This window comes from Cynoglossus semilaevis, chromosome 1 (genome assembly GCF_000523025.1).
Source record: "Cynoglossus semilaevis isolate Cse_v1.0 chromosome 1, Cse_v1.0, whole genome shotgun sequence".
Classification (NCBI taxonomy): Eukaryota; Metazoa; Chordata; class Actinopteri; order Pleuronectiformes; family Cynoglossidae; genus Cynoglossus; species Cynoglossus semilaevis.
Genome location: NC_024307.1, coordinates 18,277,569 through 18,295,145, shown reverse-complemented (window position 1 = coordinate 18,295,145; position 17,577 = coordinate 18,277,569). Strand labels below are relative to the sequence as shown.

The window sequence follows — 17,577 nt, the reverse complement described above, 5'->3', positions numbered from 1 at the left end:
TTAACAAAGAAAACACATGTATTTACATCACTTCTACTTTTTTTATTTGGCAAACAGCTTGAGATAGTCTCTTTTTCGGTGCACAGTATATATACTGTATATATACAGTACTGTACATATATATATCTTTATATATATACTATAGTAAACCAACACATTTGTTTAATACGCTACGCTTTTCTCCTTTTTACAACATACAGCTTACAAATATAGCTGATCTTTTGACAAAATTACAGATTCTGTTTGACACCTAAATTAGTATGCTATGTAAAAATCCACACATCTTACATTCATGGATAGAAAAAGTATATATATATATATATTTATATTCATATGAAATCAGAAATAAAACCAAAAACCACAGTATACGCAGTTTGTGTGTTCACCAACAGAGTTAAGAGTTTTCTCTCCGAGTCCAAACATTTAAAGCTCTGAGAGAAACCTGCTGCTATCCTACAACAGAACCAGGGACAGAGCAGATACCAAGAAACAACAGCAAGTACTTTCATAAACAGAGGGGAGTTCAAATCCCCAGACTCCACCAAAACCAAAACACAGCACTGTCGAAAAGAAAATGAGTTTAAAAAACAAAAACTTTAGACCATGCAGTGGAGACACACTGAAGATCTAAAAACAAAACTGCTAATCAACTAATCTCATTTTGTTCTGCTAAATAACACTTCTGTTGGACAATCAGATTTCAAGTTTTTCTGAGTCATTACTGTTGAAATACTACACTTTCTAAAATGATTAAAGAACTCCACATTTTGTTTTAAAAAAGAGAAATCTATTAATCAACAACAAAAAATATGAAACAAAAAATAAAAATATCTGTCTTAAAAACAGCAGAAAAATCAGAAATTAAATAATTATCTTAAAAGAACCCCTCAAAATCCAAACATAAATTGAAATGAGAACAATATTAAATTAATGATAAATTATCTCATATCCACGATGATGGATTGATTATGTTATAAAATGACTGACTCTATGCAAATAATTCAAAAAAGTATTTTTTACAAACTCCTACAAAGAGGAAGTTAACAAGGTTTTTCAAAATATAATTCATAAGGTCCTTGTAAGGACAACAAAAAAGTTCCATGCTATTTGACTGAGATAAGTTCATTAGCAGAACAAAGATGTTATTTGTTGACAAAAATGTTTTTCAAATGTAGAAAATTAAGTTTAATTTTCTAACCTTTCAAATGTGTTTGGATCAGAAGAGGAAATGATTAAAACAGAATTTGACTAAACCTAAACCTTGATGCAGTTTTCCTCACTGCATAAAACGCAGCAGGTCTGTGAACGGGATGAGAAAAGTTAGAATTACTACATTTTCTTTGAACTCAGAGTGAAACACTTCTGTTTGTTTGTTTGTTTGTTGTAAACCCTAAAAGTGAGGCTTACACACAGTATTGCTAATATTTTCCATGGTTGCATTGACAGTATGTGAAGTTTGTCTCTGCTACAATTATTATTTTTACATTTTCTCCCCTCCACTGCTGTGAGATAAACATCCACTGGTATCACAATATAAAAGAACCCAAAGAAGACATGCTTTAAGCTGGATACAAACCTGTTTTTTTCTTTTTCTTTTTTTTTTTTTTTACAGTAGATAACAAGATTAAACATCAGAATTATTGATTACATGACAATGTCTGCAAGCATTGATCTAATTAGAACATCGAAAACAGGAAAACAACACCTGGAATATTCTAAAAGTCACCTTCACCAAAAGATTGTTTTTTTTTTTCATAAAAAAGAATGCTTAGTTATGTATGCAAAACCAAAGTTTTATTTCTTTTTTAAATATCTTCTCTAACTTTACCAAACTTTAACTGGAAATATACTGAAACGGTTCTGGATGGGGACAGAATCCTGCTGGGAATGTGGTTCACACTAGAACAGGAGCAACAGTGTTAAAGGGTGAGTCCAGACAAGTGCAATTGTGTTTGTCTACAGTTCTAAACTCCGCCCCCTTCTTTCGTTACCCCGCTCCTTGCTCCAGTTGGACTCAGAAATGTCACCAGGGGGACGTTTGAAGAGAGACTTTTTAAACTGGAATGTCTTTTAAGACTTTGAATTTGACAGGTGTTAAGTGGGGGAAGAAAACATTTATAAAAATAGGATTTTTCCTAATTAAAAGATGACCTGTTATTAGAATAAATAAATATTTCATCTTCCATTAATATTTCCTGTACTTTTTATATAATATCTGTTCTTTAATTACCCAGTCAAGCCTTACCCCTTTAATATATATACATATATATGTATATATATATATATATTGTTTTTTAATAAAGAGCTGGAGAAGGAGGTGTGGTGAAGAACAGATGACCCCGACCTGCACACACACTTACATACACCCTCCCTCTATGTTTTCATTGCTACTGATTGTATGTGACTCAGGTCAGAGGTCAGCTTATTCAGCTGGTAGAAAAGTAAAGTTGGTCAGAGGATTAAGTACACACACGCACGCACAATTAAAGAAAATGAAGGTGTGTAGGGATGACATACAACCATGGTGAACGTGAAGAACAAAGACACAGAGAAAACGGAAAGGATGGAGAATACGGACAACAAGGAGAACACAGAAACATGTAGAACAAGTGGAACGTGGAGAACACACAAATACAGACAATGTAGAGAACAAAGACACCAAGGAAATGGAGAACATAGAGAACATGGAGACGGTCAGTGACGTCGAGGGGTGTATATCAGTGAGTTGTGGTCAGTCCTGTTTCTCATTCCCAGAGAAACTTGGTCTTTGTTTCTGTCCAGGTTCGGAAAAGATTTCCCAGTTTTTTTCTTTTCCACCATTCCAGTGCTTCACCTGTGAGAATGTTCATATCAGATACAAAAGTCTCAACAGTTTTTGTTGTATGTTTTCTCCTTTTTGCTGCTTTTACAGTTTTGCATTAAAAAATAAGCTTCTTTTTTTAAATCCTTGTTTCTTCCTGTTTTTTTCCTTCCTGATTTTTTCCTTATAATATAAGACATTTGTCTCTCGTTCTCCACGTCCGTTCCTCCAGAGCTGGTCTCCAGCTGAAGCTACATGTGCTGAGCATCCATTATATCCAGGTATTTGGCCTCAATGATGTGAGGAAGCACATTGTTCCTGCACAGAGAGCAGACACGAGTGTGTTTTTAATTCACCTTTGAATGAAGATATAAGCTGAGGATAGAACCTATAATTCAACTGCTATTCATATCATGACTTAAAAAACATCAGAATTCAGTCACACTCTTATTTTCACTCATTTCATTCATTTTTGAAAATCTCCATCACTCTGTGGAACACAGACCTACATTATTCATCCTGAACGTTCCCAGCACTGGGTGCAACAGTGGAGAAGAGTGTGTTGAATAATTCTGTAAAGGTTCATGTTTCATTTATTATGTACAAGTATCTGCTGCTCATGATGATGATAATGATGGTGATTGTGGTTCTGGGGTCGGAGAAGGAGAATCTGTATCTTCACTGAAGCTACAAAATACATCAGAAAAATCCTTCAATTGTGTACGTTTACGTGTGTACATATGTGTGTGTGTGTGTGTTTGTGTTGTGTACCTGATAGGGATGAGCAAGATCATGAGCAGAGGAAAGATCATCTTCATGTAGGGTATAGGATACATTCCAAAGGTGCAGAGAACCAACAGCTGCATCATCTGCAGGAAGGTGAAGTAGTGGATCTTCCTCTGAGGAACCTTACGGATGTAGTGGGTGGGGGGGTAGGATGTCTGGGAGCGGGTGACAAGAGAGAAAAAGAAGATTGACAGGTCAGACCATAGACCCTTCTTAAGTCAAGGACCATGAAGGGTCCATGACCTTATAGGACAGGGGCTCACTGGTAAAGATACAATCTTCTGCCCTTATGTGTCCATTTTCTACAATGTGTGGGAAGTGTATTTGGATGCATTCAAATTGCTGCAAAAAATTTTTTAACACACGCACACACACACACACACACTGACCTGCTCGTTCAGCAGCAGAGCCATCCGGTCACACATCTGGTTTCCATCGATGGAGGTGAGGGCGATGTAGAGGAAAAGTCCGTAGAGAACAGGTTTAGGAATCCACTGCAGAGGAACAGGCAGCAGCAGAACGGAGACACCGATGAAGATGTTTGCAGCCAGAGACGTCAGCCTGGTCTCCTTCACCTGGACTATACTGTGGACACACACAGATGGAAACACACACACACACATTTTGATTTTTGATCAACTCCAAACCCTGCTAGAAGACATGTTTGTGTTGTCATCAAAGGCTACTTGTCTTTAACTCACGTCTCATACAGGTGTCCCCCCTCCACACGCTGCTCTACAAAAGCCAGCTGTCGAACGTGGAGGGTAGAGTGAGGGAAGGCAGCGTGCATCCAGGGTAAACCCAGAACTGACATCAGGATGTTGATCAGACCGGACAGCATCAGGTCCCAGTGGTAGGCTGTTCCCTTCAACAACCTGAGAGCAGGCACAGAGACAGGGTCTTAGAACAGGCCGAGGACCAGGAGCAGGACCAGCAGCGGGGAAACCATAACACTTCTATCCGAGCTCACACTATGAGAGAATAACTGACTTTAAAGTCATGCCAGAAGATCAAGAAGACCTTCAGGAGAACACAGCAGATCAGGGAAGACTGACATCAACATCACAATGTTTACTGACCATAAACCAAAACTCACACAATGCATTTTAATATTGCATTTTGAATTAAAATGCAGTGATTTAACATTGGTGCCTAAAGCAACAACCCGTGAAGAAATATAAAAAACGAAACCAAAATGTTTGAGAAGAGAAAAAAATGATACCTACTGAGGCAACTTTTTATTATTTTTTTAAATTTAAGAATACTTAAAAAAAAAAAAAAAAAATATTTAAGAATACTTTAAAAAAAAAAAAAAAGATAAATATGAGTCAGGACTGCTGCGTGTCTGAAGGTTTGATTCAAAACTCAGGAATCAGCCACAAGTGTATTTGGATCAAACCTGTTTTCTGGGGCATTAGTCAGCGACACTACGATGTTTTGGTCGATGAAGATGAGCAGAGCCAGCAGAAAGCCCAGACCCATGGCACTGATCACGTTCATAGCCGACAGGCGCTCAAATGGAGCCACGTTGAAGATGGGACGATCGTGGACTTTAAAAACTGGAACTGGAAGAAAAAAGAGTAAGATTCATTTTTAGAATTTTTGATTTCTCTAAGTGTATTTTCATACTTTTTCTTACTCATAAGGAGTTCACGTTTTTCCATTAACTTGTTTTTAACTTGTTTGTAGATATTTGGGAATTATTTTTTTTACTAATGTTTATATGAGTTTAGATTAAGTATGGTTTGCCTTAGTTTTCTTAGACAATGCTAATGTTCGGCTGTTACAGATAAAAGTAATCGCTTTAACAGCTCACTGGAGCAGCAGGTTCATGGTACTTACGTTCGATGTCACGGAACAGGTAAGAACCGATGAAGGAGAAGAGGAGCACAGAGATTGGCAGAGCACAGTCTGACAGAACCTCCCTGACTTTGGCATGAAGAAAAGGACTGTGGGAAAAAAAAAAACAGATGAAAGAATATCAGAAACAATCATGAGAAGCAGCAGCAGCATTAGCAGCAGCAGCAGCAGCAGCAGCATTAGCAGCAGCATTAGCAGCAGCATCAGTACCCACCTCCTCTTAAACTGATAGAGTGTGTATCCCATCCACAACGTTCCCAGCATCAGCAGGAGACAGAGGAGGGGTCGTTCACGTGTGCAGTGAATGAGGGATTCTGGGAAATGGTTAAAGGTCAGACCTGATGCTGCTTCACTCTTGTTTCCTCCAAACACCTCTGCACCAGCAGACCAGTTGAGTGAAGTCCTGTTGGACAGAGTGGGAGCGTGGTAATATCTGTGAAAGACTGGAGAACACACATGGTCTGAGGTCAGGCTCACATTAGACTGTAATACAATCAACACAGACAGAGATACAGACTCAGGCCCAAAGACAGTACACAAAGACACAGACATAGACACAGACTCACCGTTACTGATAGGTGTATAAGGAGCCAAAGAAGTTTCTGTTTTAACATCACATTTGAAAATTCACCCGAGCATTTTCTGTGTCAGTCCTAAGTGGAGTGATGTCTGGAGACCTCACTTTCATTATTGATAATAATCCTGGAGATCAAAGTTTTCTTTGTTTCACACACATGCAGCCTCACCTCACTGTAGACAGGGAACTCTAAAGTATCTCTATGGTCAAATACCTACTGGAGTGGAACTCATAAAGTACTCACTTTTCACCGTTCCCTTCACTGCATCCACCACAAATGCAATGGAAATGAAGAGAGCGATGACTTCCTCAGTGGACCTGCAGAGACCAGACCACATTGAAGGGTCATTGAAGGGTTGAAGACGTGTCCACGGACACATGTTCACAGACACACCGACAGGTCTGATCAGGTGAAATGTTAGAGTACCTCTTAAAAAGCTTCATCAGCAGACTGAGGTTAAAAATTCCTCCAAGGATCAGGAAAAAACAGTTCCACAGACCGATGCAGGCGTAGAAGGCCGGGAAGTCCAGGTTATAGTCGTCACAGATTCCCCGGATGACTGAGATGAAGGACACATACGTTAATATTATAAACATATGATTCAGATTATAACACGTTGTTCAATAGCTACAGGCAGGTGAGCACATTTACTACCCCGCCCCTTATTTTCAGCCTTTCTTTTCAAGTACTTGAGGTAAGAGACCAACGGTCTTTGGTGGGGACGTCGTTAATTAATTTGGCCAAGTCTGTATTGTTGAAACATTATAAAGTGTAACAGTCCAGTGAAGTGCAGAGTCATACCACTGATGAAGATGGCCAGAGGAGCTGTGGTCAGAGGGATGACGAGAGGGGAGCCAGCAAACAGAGAGTAGATGACTCCACCGATGCTCTGACCAATGATGGTCTTTCTGACATCTGGGAGAGAAGATCCAGCTGTTAGTGAATGTCTGACGTGTCCCACTGATTGGTGTCCTTATTAAAGGACTATTTGACATCGTCCTGAGGCTAATGTGACTGACTTTAGCTGGTGTTTGTTTCATTGTTGTTCATTTCTCTAATCCTTTTTTGTGACAATATTGAGAAGTATTTTTATCCTAGTTCTGTGCTACTTTCTTTAACACATTTCTGACTCAGGTGTTTTAATTGAGTTAGGGCAGTGGTTCACAACCTATTTTGGCTTGACATCACAAGTTTCTGACAACCCTAGAGACGTTTTTGTTTAAGTCATGTGAACCCATTTGGGTTTATCAATAGACATATCAATGGTCACAACCCCTAGGTTGGATAACAGCAGCATTAAAGAAGATGACCCAGGAGAACGTTAAAGATGAATTCACATGCTCAGACGACACATTAAAACGTACTGTTTTTTCAGTAAAACTGTGATTTTTTTAGTTACTGCAAACATATAAATGTCATTAGCAACTAGTAGATGTCCACCCGACTACATTGGTGTTGACGTAAAAAAATAACAATTGGAGTCTTTCAACCCCTGGATTGTACCAATCTCGCCACGTGTGCTCTCATCGTTCAGGGATCCAAAGGCAATGGCAGGGAGGAGGATGGCGATGTAGAGGAAGATGGCTGTGGTCATGTACTTCAGCAGAGTTTTGTTACTGCCAACGATTCCTGAGAAACCACAGAGAAATAGAGAGAACTGAAAAAACAGCAAACATTATCTCACAAAATAACCCATGGAATAATTTCAAATTAAATTATTTTGTCCAGTGACCCAGTAGGTGGCTCTAATAGAAGTTGAAGGTTTTGCTGGTAGGACTGGATTGAGGTTAGGGGTTGGGCTGGGTTAGCTAGAACTAGCTAAACTGTTGTGGGCTGGGTTAGCTAGAACTAGCTAAATAACACAGTTACGTAGTTAAACTGAAAAGTAGAGAGTGCTGATAAGCTGCCCCCTCACAGGCTGCTAATTTAGAGGTGCAAGTTAGCGCACCTCTAAAATAATGCTAACCTGGAAGATGCTAGCACGCTAAAGCCACAAAAGTGCTTAATTGCTTTAACAGTGTTTATTTCTTGTAGCCAGTGGCTGCCAGTAACCAGTAACCCCAATGTTCTGTAAAGTTCTGACCAAGTTTACAATATCTTGTATAAAACATTGCTATAGTAGCCAGAATCAATAAAGAAAGCGTCAAATATGTACACAGCACCACTTACAGGATAAGAAAAGAGAGTCTCAGCTTATCACTGGGTTATTTATGTTCACAGTCAGTTCACAGTAACAACATTTCCTGTTCTTGTTTATTTGTTACACAAAGGAACAGCAGTCATTATCTTAACAATGATTAAAAAATCTTTGACGTGGCTCTGGTCTTGTGACCTTTGTCACATTATCAGGATCTGGTGACGCTCACAAGACACAACCATCTGAGACAGAAACTCTCTGAGATTCTGCCACAGGCTCTTTGAGTTAAGTGCTAAGTGGAGTCGTCCAGTTTGGGATGAGTCCTGAGATTCAAGAAGATTCTAGAAATCTTTCATTGTTGTAATGTAAGTGCTCTGTAACGTAAAGCTCCCAAAAGGTACGGTACTTTGAAATACACACGCAAACACACAGTATGGGTACTTTTAAAAAATCAAAAAGACTATGAAAATATGTAGGGCATAAAAGAATATAAAAGACAGCAGCAATGTCTTGGGAATGGCACTAGATGGCAGTAGCACAATTCAAAACGAATTCAGCCATTGGAATTTACGAGGGAAAATTTCCATTAGCAGAAGGAATTACACACAGGATGATATAAATGAAGTGACATCTATATCATATTATTACAGAAAGAGAATGTCAGACTTTTCATTCTCTGAGCTTCATTTACAAGTGCAATCATTTCTGTTCTATTCCATTAGTCCCATTCATGTGGTCCTACATCTACCTGTACTTGTACTCGTCTGTGAACCTTGTACTCATGTACTCGGCAGCCGAACCCCCACATGGGTCGGCAATGTGAGACACAAAGATGAAAAGAAACAGAGAAGAAGACGGTAGAGCTCAAGAAGGGGAAGCACGAGTCAACCACCGGGGGGCGACTTCACAGCTAGCTTTTCATTTGTGCATCGTATTTATATAGTGTATGTATAACACAGGTAAACTGCAAGATCATTATCTTCACTATCATCATCATCATCATCATCATCATGTGACATGACACAGATGTTGTACAGATGCTTCAGAGTTTGTTGATTTTTTTTAAAGATAAATGAGGCTGTGGCAGAGAAACTGTGTGGAGGAATAATCAGGGAGATGATTCACTTTAGGACCAGTCCAAGTCCAGCCTACCATCTGTGAAGTCCGAGGGGTAGAAGGGCAATCGGCGGCAGAGGTCCTCATAAATCCCTCTGCCCGCTTTGAAGAAGTCTTTACACTGTGGACAGAAAATGGAAATTCAGACTTTCTCATCTTTCTAAACCAAAATAGCAACAAATATTCAAAACTAGAGATCAGAAGTTAGATCAGAAGTAGCTAACATTTAGACAGCCAGGTGTAGGACCAGGGCTCAGGTTCTGATCCGATGCGATTCGTACAATCCTGGTGAAAGTGTTAAATATTGAGGCTCTCTCTGAGATGGAATCATGTCCGGCTGAGATTCTGCTGGTGTTAATTATTCAACGCTGACGATGTAGTTGTAATTGAAATCAATGACTCATCTTGTGAGGAAGAACACTTAACAGCCCAGCTGATAAGTGTTTAGAAACGTTTTACGGTGTGAGAAATTAGGCAAATCAGAGACACTGCTTAATTAGTGAACAGAGGAACCAGAGAGAAGACAGAGGTGGACGCAGCAGTCACAGGGACACAGAGGCACCTGAGGACACCTGAATCTAGGACACGAGGAAGACAGCTACACACACACACGCACACACACACTGAGTGACATTCAACCACAGACCGTGAGTGGTGTGTGGCTCCGAGGGTCCGTCTCTTTACCCAGGGCCACCGGCTGCTGGTGGCTGGCTGTCAGCTGATGTCTCTGGAACACCAGCGCCTCCTTGAACTCTTCCTGAGTCTTGGTCTCCAGCAGCTTCTGTCTGAAGGAAATGTCTGAGAAGAGGGTGGCGAACGTTCTGCCCAGCTCCATGGCCGTCTTCGTGCTTTTCTGTCGACACACAAACAAAACCAGGTTCTTCAGGTGAAACGTTCAGGTTGATGATAATCTGTTGGAGTATTTTTCCCATCATTGTTGGAGGTGTGCGGCTCAGGCAGAAGACGGAGAGCCGCACCGTGTTGGCTGACCAACCATACAGTCACTATAGGAACTGTTGTGAAGAAGAATTGTCTGACCGTTAACGGAGCAAACAAGGTGTTGATTAATAAGAAACTCTGAAAACGCTAAACTGATGTAAACCAATTGCTTGTTTTTCATAAGCAATTTTAAAGGATGGAACCAGAAGTAGATTCTTCAGTCATTACGTGACTCAGTGACAGTAAACTGGATGTGAGTGTTGTGGTCCAGGTGGTGTTCAGACAGAGTTCTGATCAGACTAGATCCATCAAATGATGCACGCCACTGAATACCATTTTGTCGGTTTGTCCAAAGTGCGGCTCTGGACCCAATCGTCACACCTGGACTGTGTTTAGTTACTCCATAATCCTTCATAAAGCTATTTGCATTTGAGACTTTTTGAATGATTTTTTTCATTGTTATTTATTTCAGGTCAGAATCTGAGTAACTGTCTTTTTTTCCCCAAACTGAATTATTTGTCATTTTTGTCGGCTGTGACATGTTTTCTTTATTGTTCATTTTTTTATTCTATTCCTGACAAACCTGTAGATATTTTTGGAACGACCTTTATTTTTGAAGATTTTTCCACTGTTATCTGCAGACATGTATTTATCTGTGTCTATTTTTAACTGATAAAAACATTCTTTTTTTAGATGTTTGTCTAAAAGAAGCCAGAAACAACAGCGGAGCAGATGAAAGTATCAGTTTGTGGTTGTGTTGGATTCGAAGTTGACTGCTTTTATTAATGAGAGCATTAATTACTGTGAAAACTGTGAGTGTGAACATGAGTAACACTCCACAAACTGAGACGAGTGGAGGAGTTACTCTTGTTTTCAATGACTGTGCACAGCAGCAGCAGTGTTCTGATTAAAGCAGAGTTTACATTTAAATGCCATTAGATCAATAAAGGTAGTAACAATAGATTCTGTACTGAATTGATCTGCTACTTAAGTCAGACGCTAAACAAAAAAGGTCAAAAAAAGAAATGAAGAGATGTTGTTGTGTGTAATCCAGTGAGATTATTAAATCCCTCAGATTACAGCTGCTCATCAGTGGTCAGTGACGGGACTCACCATTTTGAGTGGTGCCAGAATCAGGATGACGTATCGGACCTCGCAGCAGTTTTCTCCCCAGTTCTGTGGTCGCTCCAGACGCGAGATGCAAACGTGACGTCGCTGCAGATGTTTGACGTTACAGCTACAAAAGGAACGAATGAGGAAAAGGTGAAACACACACGCATATACACACACGCATATACACACATTCACACACACTGCTTCTTACAGGATGCAGAGCCAGGACTGCTGGTACTGGATGCCTGTGGCTGTGGCCGTCACCCCCTGGATGGTCTCTGACAGCAGGTGAACTGTGGAGCAAAGGTCAGAGGTCAAGCACAGGTCTACCTCTCTGCTCATGTTGTCCTCTGAAGGCTACAGGTTCTCATTTCACAACAAGTCAAACGTTTCCTTCCTCTGCTACAACCAGAGTCACCGGAGAGATAATGCTGCAGCGTCACTCTCCGAGCAGTAATGCCTTTGTGCCAGCAAAAAGCCTAGTTAGAAAGAAAAACGTTTAGCAGGTCGAACCACGCTCCTGTGGAAGCAGTTGGTCGTTAACCCTTTGACGTCTCCATCATTAGAGTCCAGCCAGCTCTGGAACCTTCTGATCCAGACCCTGATTCCAGTTCAGAGACTGAACACTGAGCCACAGGGACTGACCAACATGTTGTTTATTTTTAAAGACTGTGTAACAAATGACTCCGTGTTTACACATCATTAAAACTGTGGCAGCTGCAGCCTGTTGATTCTCTCTCCTCGCTCACACCGATGAAGCACCGAGTGATTTTTGGTTTGGAGGAGGGAGAGGATTTTCTTTACTCTGGACTCAGGGTAGAAAAACTCAGCAGGTTCTGTTTGGTAATGTTCTCTCTGACTCGTTAGTGCTCAACAAATTACTGCATCTGAAAAGGTTTCTGTATGTGAAGCAGCAGGAAACCATGTTTCCCACATCATCCTGGTCTTCCCTGCCACTGGGTCTCTCTCTCTCTCTCTCTCTCTCTCTCTCTCATTTTCTGGATATGTCATTCTCTCTCTCTCTCTTTTCTTTTTGTTCCTTTCCATTCCTCCTTCTCTCTCCCCATTTCTCTCCCCTCCATCTCATCAATAAAGTCTTCTCCATTCATGCCAGAAAATGATGGGTGTCACCATGACAACAGTATCACTGTGCTCAGGAAGAGGGAGAACGGGAGAGACAAGAGAGAGAGAGAGAGAGAGATGGAGAGAGACAACGTAGGTTCATAGGGAGAGGGTGAGGATAAAGGATGATGAGAAAAAGAATGCAGAGAAAGGAGGAGTAAAGGAGGACAGTGAGGGCAGGGAGAGACAGAAGGAGAAAATGTAAAAAGTGAGATACAAGGGGGAAAAGGTTTTTTTCAAGGACATGTAGATGTTGTTAAAAAGGAAAAAAGAAAGAAATCTGGACAAACAAGATTAAAAATAAATGCGTGACCAGAGAAAATGAGTGGTCAGAGGAACAAGGAGGAGAAGGAAAAGGGGCAGAGGAGAGAGACAGGACACAGGTGGGGAGGGTGGGGGGGGGGCAGAGGAGCAGAAGGGTGAGGGTTAGGAGATGAAGTGAGGTTTAATTGAATGGTTTCAATGAATAGCAGACAGAGAAGACAAATACTGTATATAAATATATGTACTGTTTGTGTAGTACTCTTATACTTGACTGTGCAGAAGTTTTAGGCAGGTGGGTACATTTACTTAGTCTGAGCTAAGTGCGTTTAAAGCACAGGTAGAACATTAGCAGGTCGTCCTCATCAACCGTGTTGTCCATCCATCCTGGACTGTTTGGGATTATTTACCAGATTCAAGAATCGTAATTGTTTTGTTGGTTTTGGTAGGGGCCACAGTGTGGTTGCTGGGGGACATGCCCTGTCACAGGCCTACGGGTCGGCAACCTGGATGTTTTCTGGAGTGATTATTTGTTAGGAATTATTGTCTCTACATGTTTCCCCTTTTATAAATACTCACTGCAAAGAAGCACCTATAGCAAATGACCAGAGCTGCCAGGATTTATACCTAGTCTTCTGCTGCAGCTGAGCTGAAAACAGATGAGCTGCTGAGACTGAGACGAATTCTGAAGCATCTTAGATTCTTGTCACTAACATCAACATTTGTGCAGAGTTTCATCAGATTTTAACAAAAAAAAAAAAAAAAAGGAAAGGAATAAAAAATAAAAAACTGAAGCAGGAAGTGATGGTGACATGTGACAGAGGAACGTCTGGAACCAAGATCTTTGATCTTATAGGATTGATGCTGATTTTTGTGTTGTCATCATCCACAGAGAAAGAAACTTTCAATGCACATGGGGATGAGTTTATGTGTCACTAATCAATAAATGAACGCCGTGCTTCTCTGATCTGCCGGCTCTAATTTAAATTATATATATTTTTAGCTACGTACAGAAGACAAAGTGTGTCACAGGAAACAATCCACAGTTTAGATCTTTGTCCCATTTTAAAAAAGTTGTGTTCTGTCAAACAGAACACATCATTGACAGATGTGTGTTGAGAGCAGACTACAGGCAAAATACTTTTATACAGAGTTAATACTAAGAGCAAAACTGGGCCACGACTGATGGTTGTGTTTAACTATGGCCATAAGTATCGATTTAGAAAAATCGAGTCTAATGGACCTTTTATCAAAAAAGATGTAAGAAGGAACTGGTACCGATGTCTCTCAGAGTTTGGCTGTACCACTGTGTACACGCCTGTAGACAGTGACAATGACCAGAGGCTTCGCAGCAAACTACACCTTCAACTGTCTGGGTGTTCGTCAGATTGTATCTTAGAAGAGATAAACATTAAAAAAAAGAAGAAACTCTGTGATGCTGGTGTTTTATCAGGATGTTGTTGTGGTACGAACATGAGCAGTCAATCTACAGAGATATGGAGGTGAAGAAGAAAACACACACACACACACACACACACACACACACACACACACTGGGGTCTCTTCAGTGAGGAGACTCTTTACATTAAAATCAGAGGTGACCTCCATAAAACCTCCTCATCTCCTGCTGCTGCCTAAAAGATTAACTGTGGTATCAGCCACCGCTGCACCTGAGACTTAATCTACACACACACGCGCGAGGACACACACACACACACGTGCACCAACACACACACACACACACACACTGGGGTCTCTTCAGTGAGGAGACTCTTTACATTAAAATCAGAGGTGACCTCCATAAAACATCATCATCTCCAGCTGCTGCCTAAAAGATTAACTGTGGTATCAGCCCCCGCTGCACCTGAGACTTAATCTACACACCCACGCGCGAGGACACACACACACACACGCGCACCAACACACACACACACACACACACTGGGGTCTCTTCAGTGAGGAGACTCTTTACATTAAAATCAGAGGTGACCTCCATAAAACATCATCATCTCCAGCTGCTGCCTAAAAGATTAACTGTGGTATCAGCCCCCGCTGCACCTGAGACTTAATCTACACACACACGCGCGAGGACACACACACACACACGTGCACCAACACACACACACACACACACACTGGGGTCTCTTCAGTGAGGAGACTCTTTACATTAAAATCAGAGGTGACCTCCATAAAACCTCCTCATCTCCTGCTGCTGCCTAAAAGATTAACTGTGGTATCAGCCCCCGCTGCACCTGAGACTTAATCTACACACCCACGCGCGAGGACACACACACACACACGCGCACACACACACACACACACACAGGAAGGAGCTGTGAAGGAGGTAATTAAAACTCCTCCATGTTTTTTAGTGCCAGTATGAAAAACGTGCACGTGAGGCATCCATCACAGCCAATCACGGAGGAGCACAGATGATGTCACATGCTGATGAGAGGAGCCTCTAGGACTGGGTCAATGGTGGAACCTCGTTATCTGGAGAGCTTGTCAATTCCATTCTCCTGACGCTGGGTTGGAAACTAATGACATTAAAGCTAAAAAGAACGTTGACCTCCACACTGAGCTGCTGATGTCAAGAGCTGTAGGTTTAGACTCTAACTCACAGGATCAGTGACGCTGACACCACCCACGCACCACAGGTCTTACCATTTACACAGGTAAAGGTGGAGGAGGTAAGACAGTCAGGGGGTCTGTACACGTCTCAGTACACTGTTCAATCCACAGACGGTCAGTGGGAACTTTTTTAACTTTTAAAAAGCACAGACTAATATTAGCATTCGAACCACCAGGGGGCAACACCAAAGGAACTCTTATCAGACTTCAGACAAATTCATTCCGTCATTGTGACACAGCACACCACTGCACACAACCAAAGCTGGTGGACTCGAACCTGTAGCCTTCAGGACCAAGTCCGGCTCCTTTAACCACTAAGACACCACTGTCCCTCCTCCAACAGAACAAGGAGTCAGCTTGTGAAAAATGACTCCATTCTGAGAAAAAAAAATGAGGTACTACAGACAAAAGCAAAGACTGTTCTACTGAAGGAACAGTTCCCCTGGAGGAGATGGAACCAGGAACAAGGAGCAGGAACCGTGGACATTCTGAGGGTAAAGAAGTGCTGAAATGTCTTTTGGAAATTCAAAGAAATTCTTTCATCTTCCAAACGTGTTTGAAAACCCATGTACCAGGAACTAGAGACCAAACAAGGAGCTGTGTGTGTTTTCACCAAAGTAACTATCACATTTGATCAGTCTCTGCTGATTTAAGACCAGAGAACAGGATGTGGGTGGAGCTGGCTGCACACGTCTTCCTGGCTTTCTAATGAAAAGACGACTTTTGGCTGATGAAGCTACAAGAAGGACCAGGGGCTTCAGAGACGTGTTGGTTCCACCAGGACTAACCTACATGATCTTAAGTGGACTTTGACTGTAGTACGTCAACAATAGTCTGAGGGCGTGACAGTAAGGTGAAGGTGTTCTGGTTCTGTCTCGGGGTCTTCACACCTTTGTCTCACAGGGTTCCACTGAGCCGACAGCCATTACCGGACATCAAGTTTTCACGGACATGATTGGAGGATGAGATAAAGAGACACTGATATCTGCGGGGGTGTGGTGGGGGTCCTCTGCAATCATGTGATGACTGAGGGCTTTGACCCAGACCTGAGTGTGGAGGGGAGGAACACAGTAACACAGTACTGATGGTGATGGAGGCGAAGTGATGAAAACACACTGATTACAGCTGCTGACATTTGTATTTAATTAACAAAGCTTACCATCGTCAAAGAAAACGAAACTCTGAGACTGGTCTGCAGGAGGAAGAGAGGGAAGTGGAGGACGCGGAAGAGGAGGAGGAGGAAGGAGAAACAGAAGAAAGGTTAGAAAAATTAAGTCTGATCAGAAGGAAACAATATAACAAACATGCACACGGACACACGACCACGCACACACAGTACTGTTTAGTCGGAGGTGAAAACTCCTGCCTCTGTTCCGTCTCATCCTTCTGTCATTAGTCATCGAAGCCGGCAAATTAAAATGGCTTCATCAAATAAAATCCTGTTTATAATCCGTTGTGCTAAGAACGTACGGTAAACTGTGACCCGAACCACGGTACAGCACCATCTGTCCACAGGTACCTCCTCCTACGATTCAATAACGTTACAGCCCAAAAATCCTCTGTACATCAGTCAAACATAAAACCAAACATGAGCCTTTGACGTTTCCTCTGATGTTTCTGGTTTTTAGGTTCCAACACTGGTCATTTAGGAGTGAACAAATACAGTGCCTGTAGAAAACACACACACACACACACACACAGGGAGAACAGAAGTCCGTGCTGTAAGACCAGCAGTTACAGTCGGGTATAGAACCAGCAACCCTCGGGCTGTGAGTAACTAACCACTCTTTCATTATTTTAATGTTTTCTGGCTCCATTTTAAGAAGTCGTCTTAGTGACAAGAGTTAACCATGACTGTGGTTAAAGATCTCCAGTGAGCGCTGAGAACATTAGCGTAGGTGGACACTGTAGGTTCTGCTGGACTGGTCCATAGGTACCAGTGATGAACAGCAGCTTCATTTCCTGCTCACCTGCAGCTCATGCATATTAAAGGAGATTTTCCAGGGAAAATCCCTCAGTGTCTGCTCTTTGTTGGCAGCAGGGAGAAGGATCTGATCTGGATCAGCGTCTACAGGCCATTAGCAAAGATTGAATTTTATCAGTAGTGGCAGGCAGCCCTCAGAACCACATCCACGTCAATGAAGAGATCAGGAGGAGAAAAATGACACGTGAGCTCCTCCATTTTTCATCTGCCGGAAAAAGGGACGGAATTAAAAATGGTCCCAATTTAGTAT

At 41.6% G+C, this 17,577-nt stretch overlaps 1 protein-coding gene across 5 annotated transcripts in view; it reads right to left on the bottom strand.

Annotated features, from left to right (window-relative positions):
- Positions 1-634: 634 nt before the first annotated feature.
- The window catches only part of slc4a11 (solute carrier family 4 member 11), a 60,612-nt gene continuing 43,669 nt past the window's right edge, over positions 635-17,577 (bottom strand). For 4 of the 5 annotated variants that reach the window (XM_025055472.1, XM_025055474.1, XM_008316170.3 and 1 more), the window contains 16 exons: positions 16,503-16,535; positions 11,541-11,622; positions 11,330-11,453; positions 9,924-10,130; positions 9,314-9,398; positions 7,528-7,653; positions 6,826-6,939; positions 6,451-6,583; positions 6,268-6,341; positions 5,661-5,889; positions 5,429-5,535; positions 4,986-5,151; positions 4,288-4,461; positions 3,976-4,171; positions 3,572-3,741; positions 635-3,118 (listed from right to left, as the gene is read on the bottom strand). In XM_025055472.1, coding sequence (XP_024911240.1) covers positions 3,052-3,118; positions 3,572-3,741; positions 3,976-4,171; positions 4,288-4,461; positions 4,986-5,151; positions 5,429-5,535; positions 5,661-5,889; positions 6,268-6,341; positions 6,451-6,583; positions 6,826-6,939; positions 7,528-7,653; positions 9,314-9,398; positions 9,924-10,130; positions 11,330-11,453; positions 11,541-11,622; positions 16,503-16,535 — 2,087 coding nt within the window. In that variant the 3' untranslated portion in view covers positions 635-3,051. The remainder of the gene's footprint in view (positions 3,119-3,571; positions 3,742-3,975; positions 4,172-4,287; positions 4,462-4,985; positions 5,152-5,428; positions 5,536-5,660; positions 5,890-6,267; positions 6,342-6,450; positions 6,584-6,825; positions 6,940-7,527; positions 7,654-9,313; positions 9,399-9,923; positions 10,131-11,329; positions 11,454-11,540; positions 11,623-16,502; positions 16,536-17,577) is intronic. The other variant, XM_008316164.3, reaches the window with a different exon arrangement.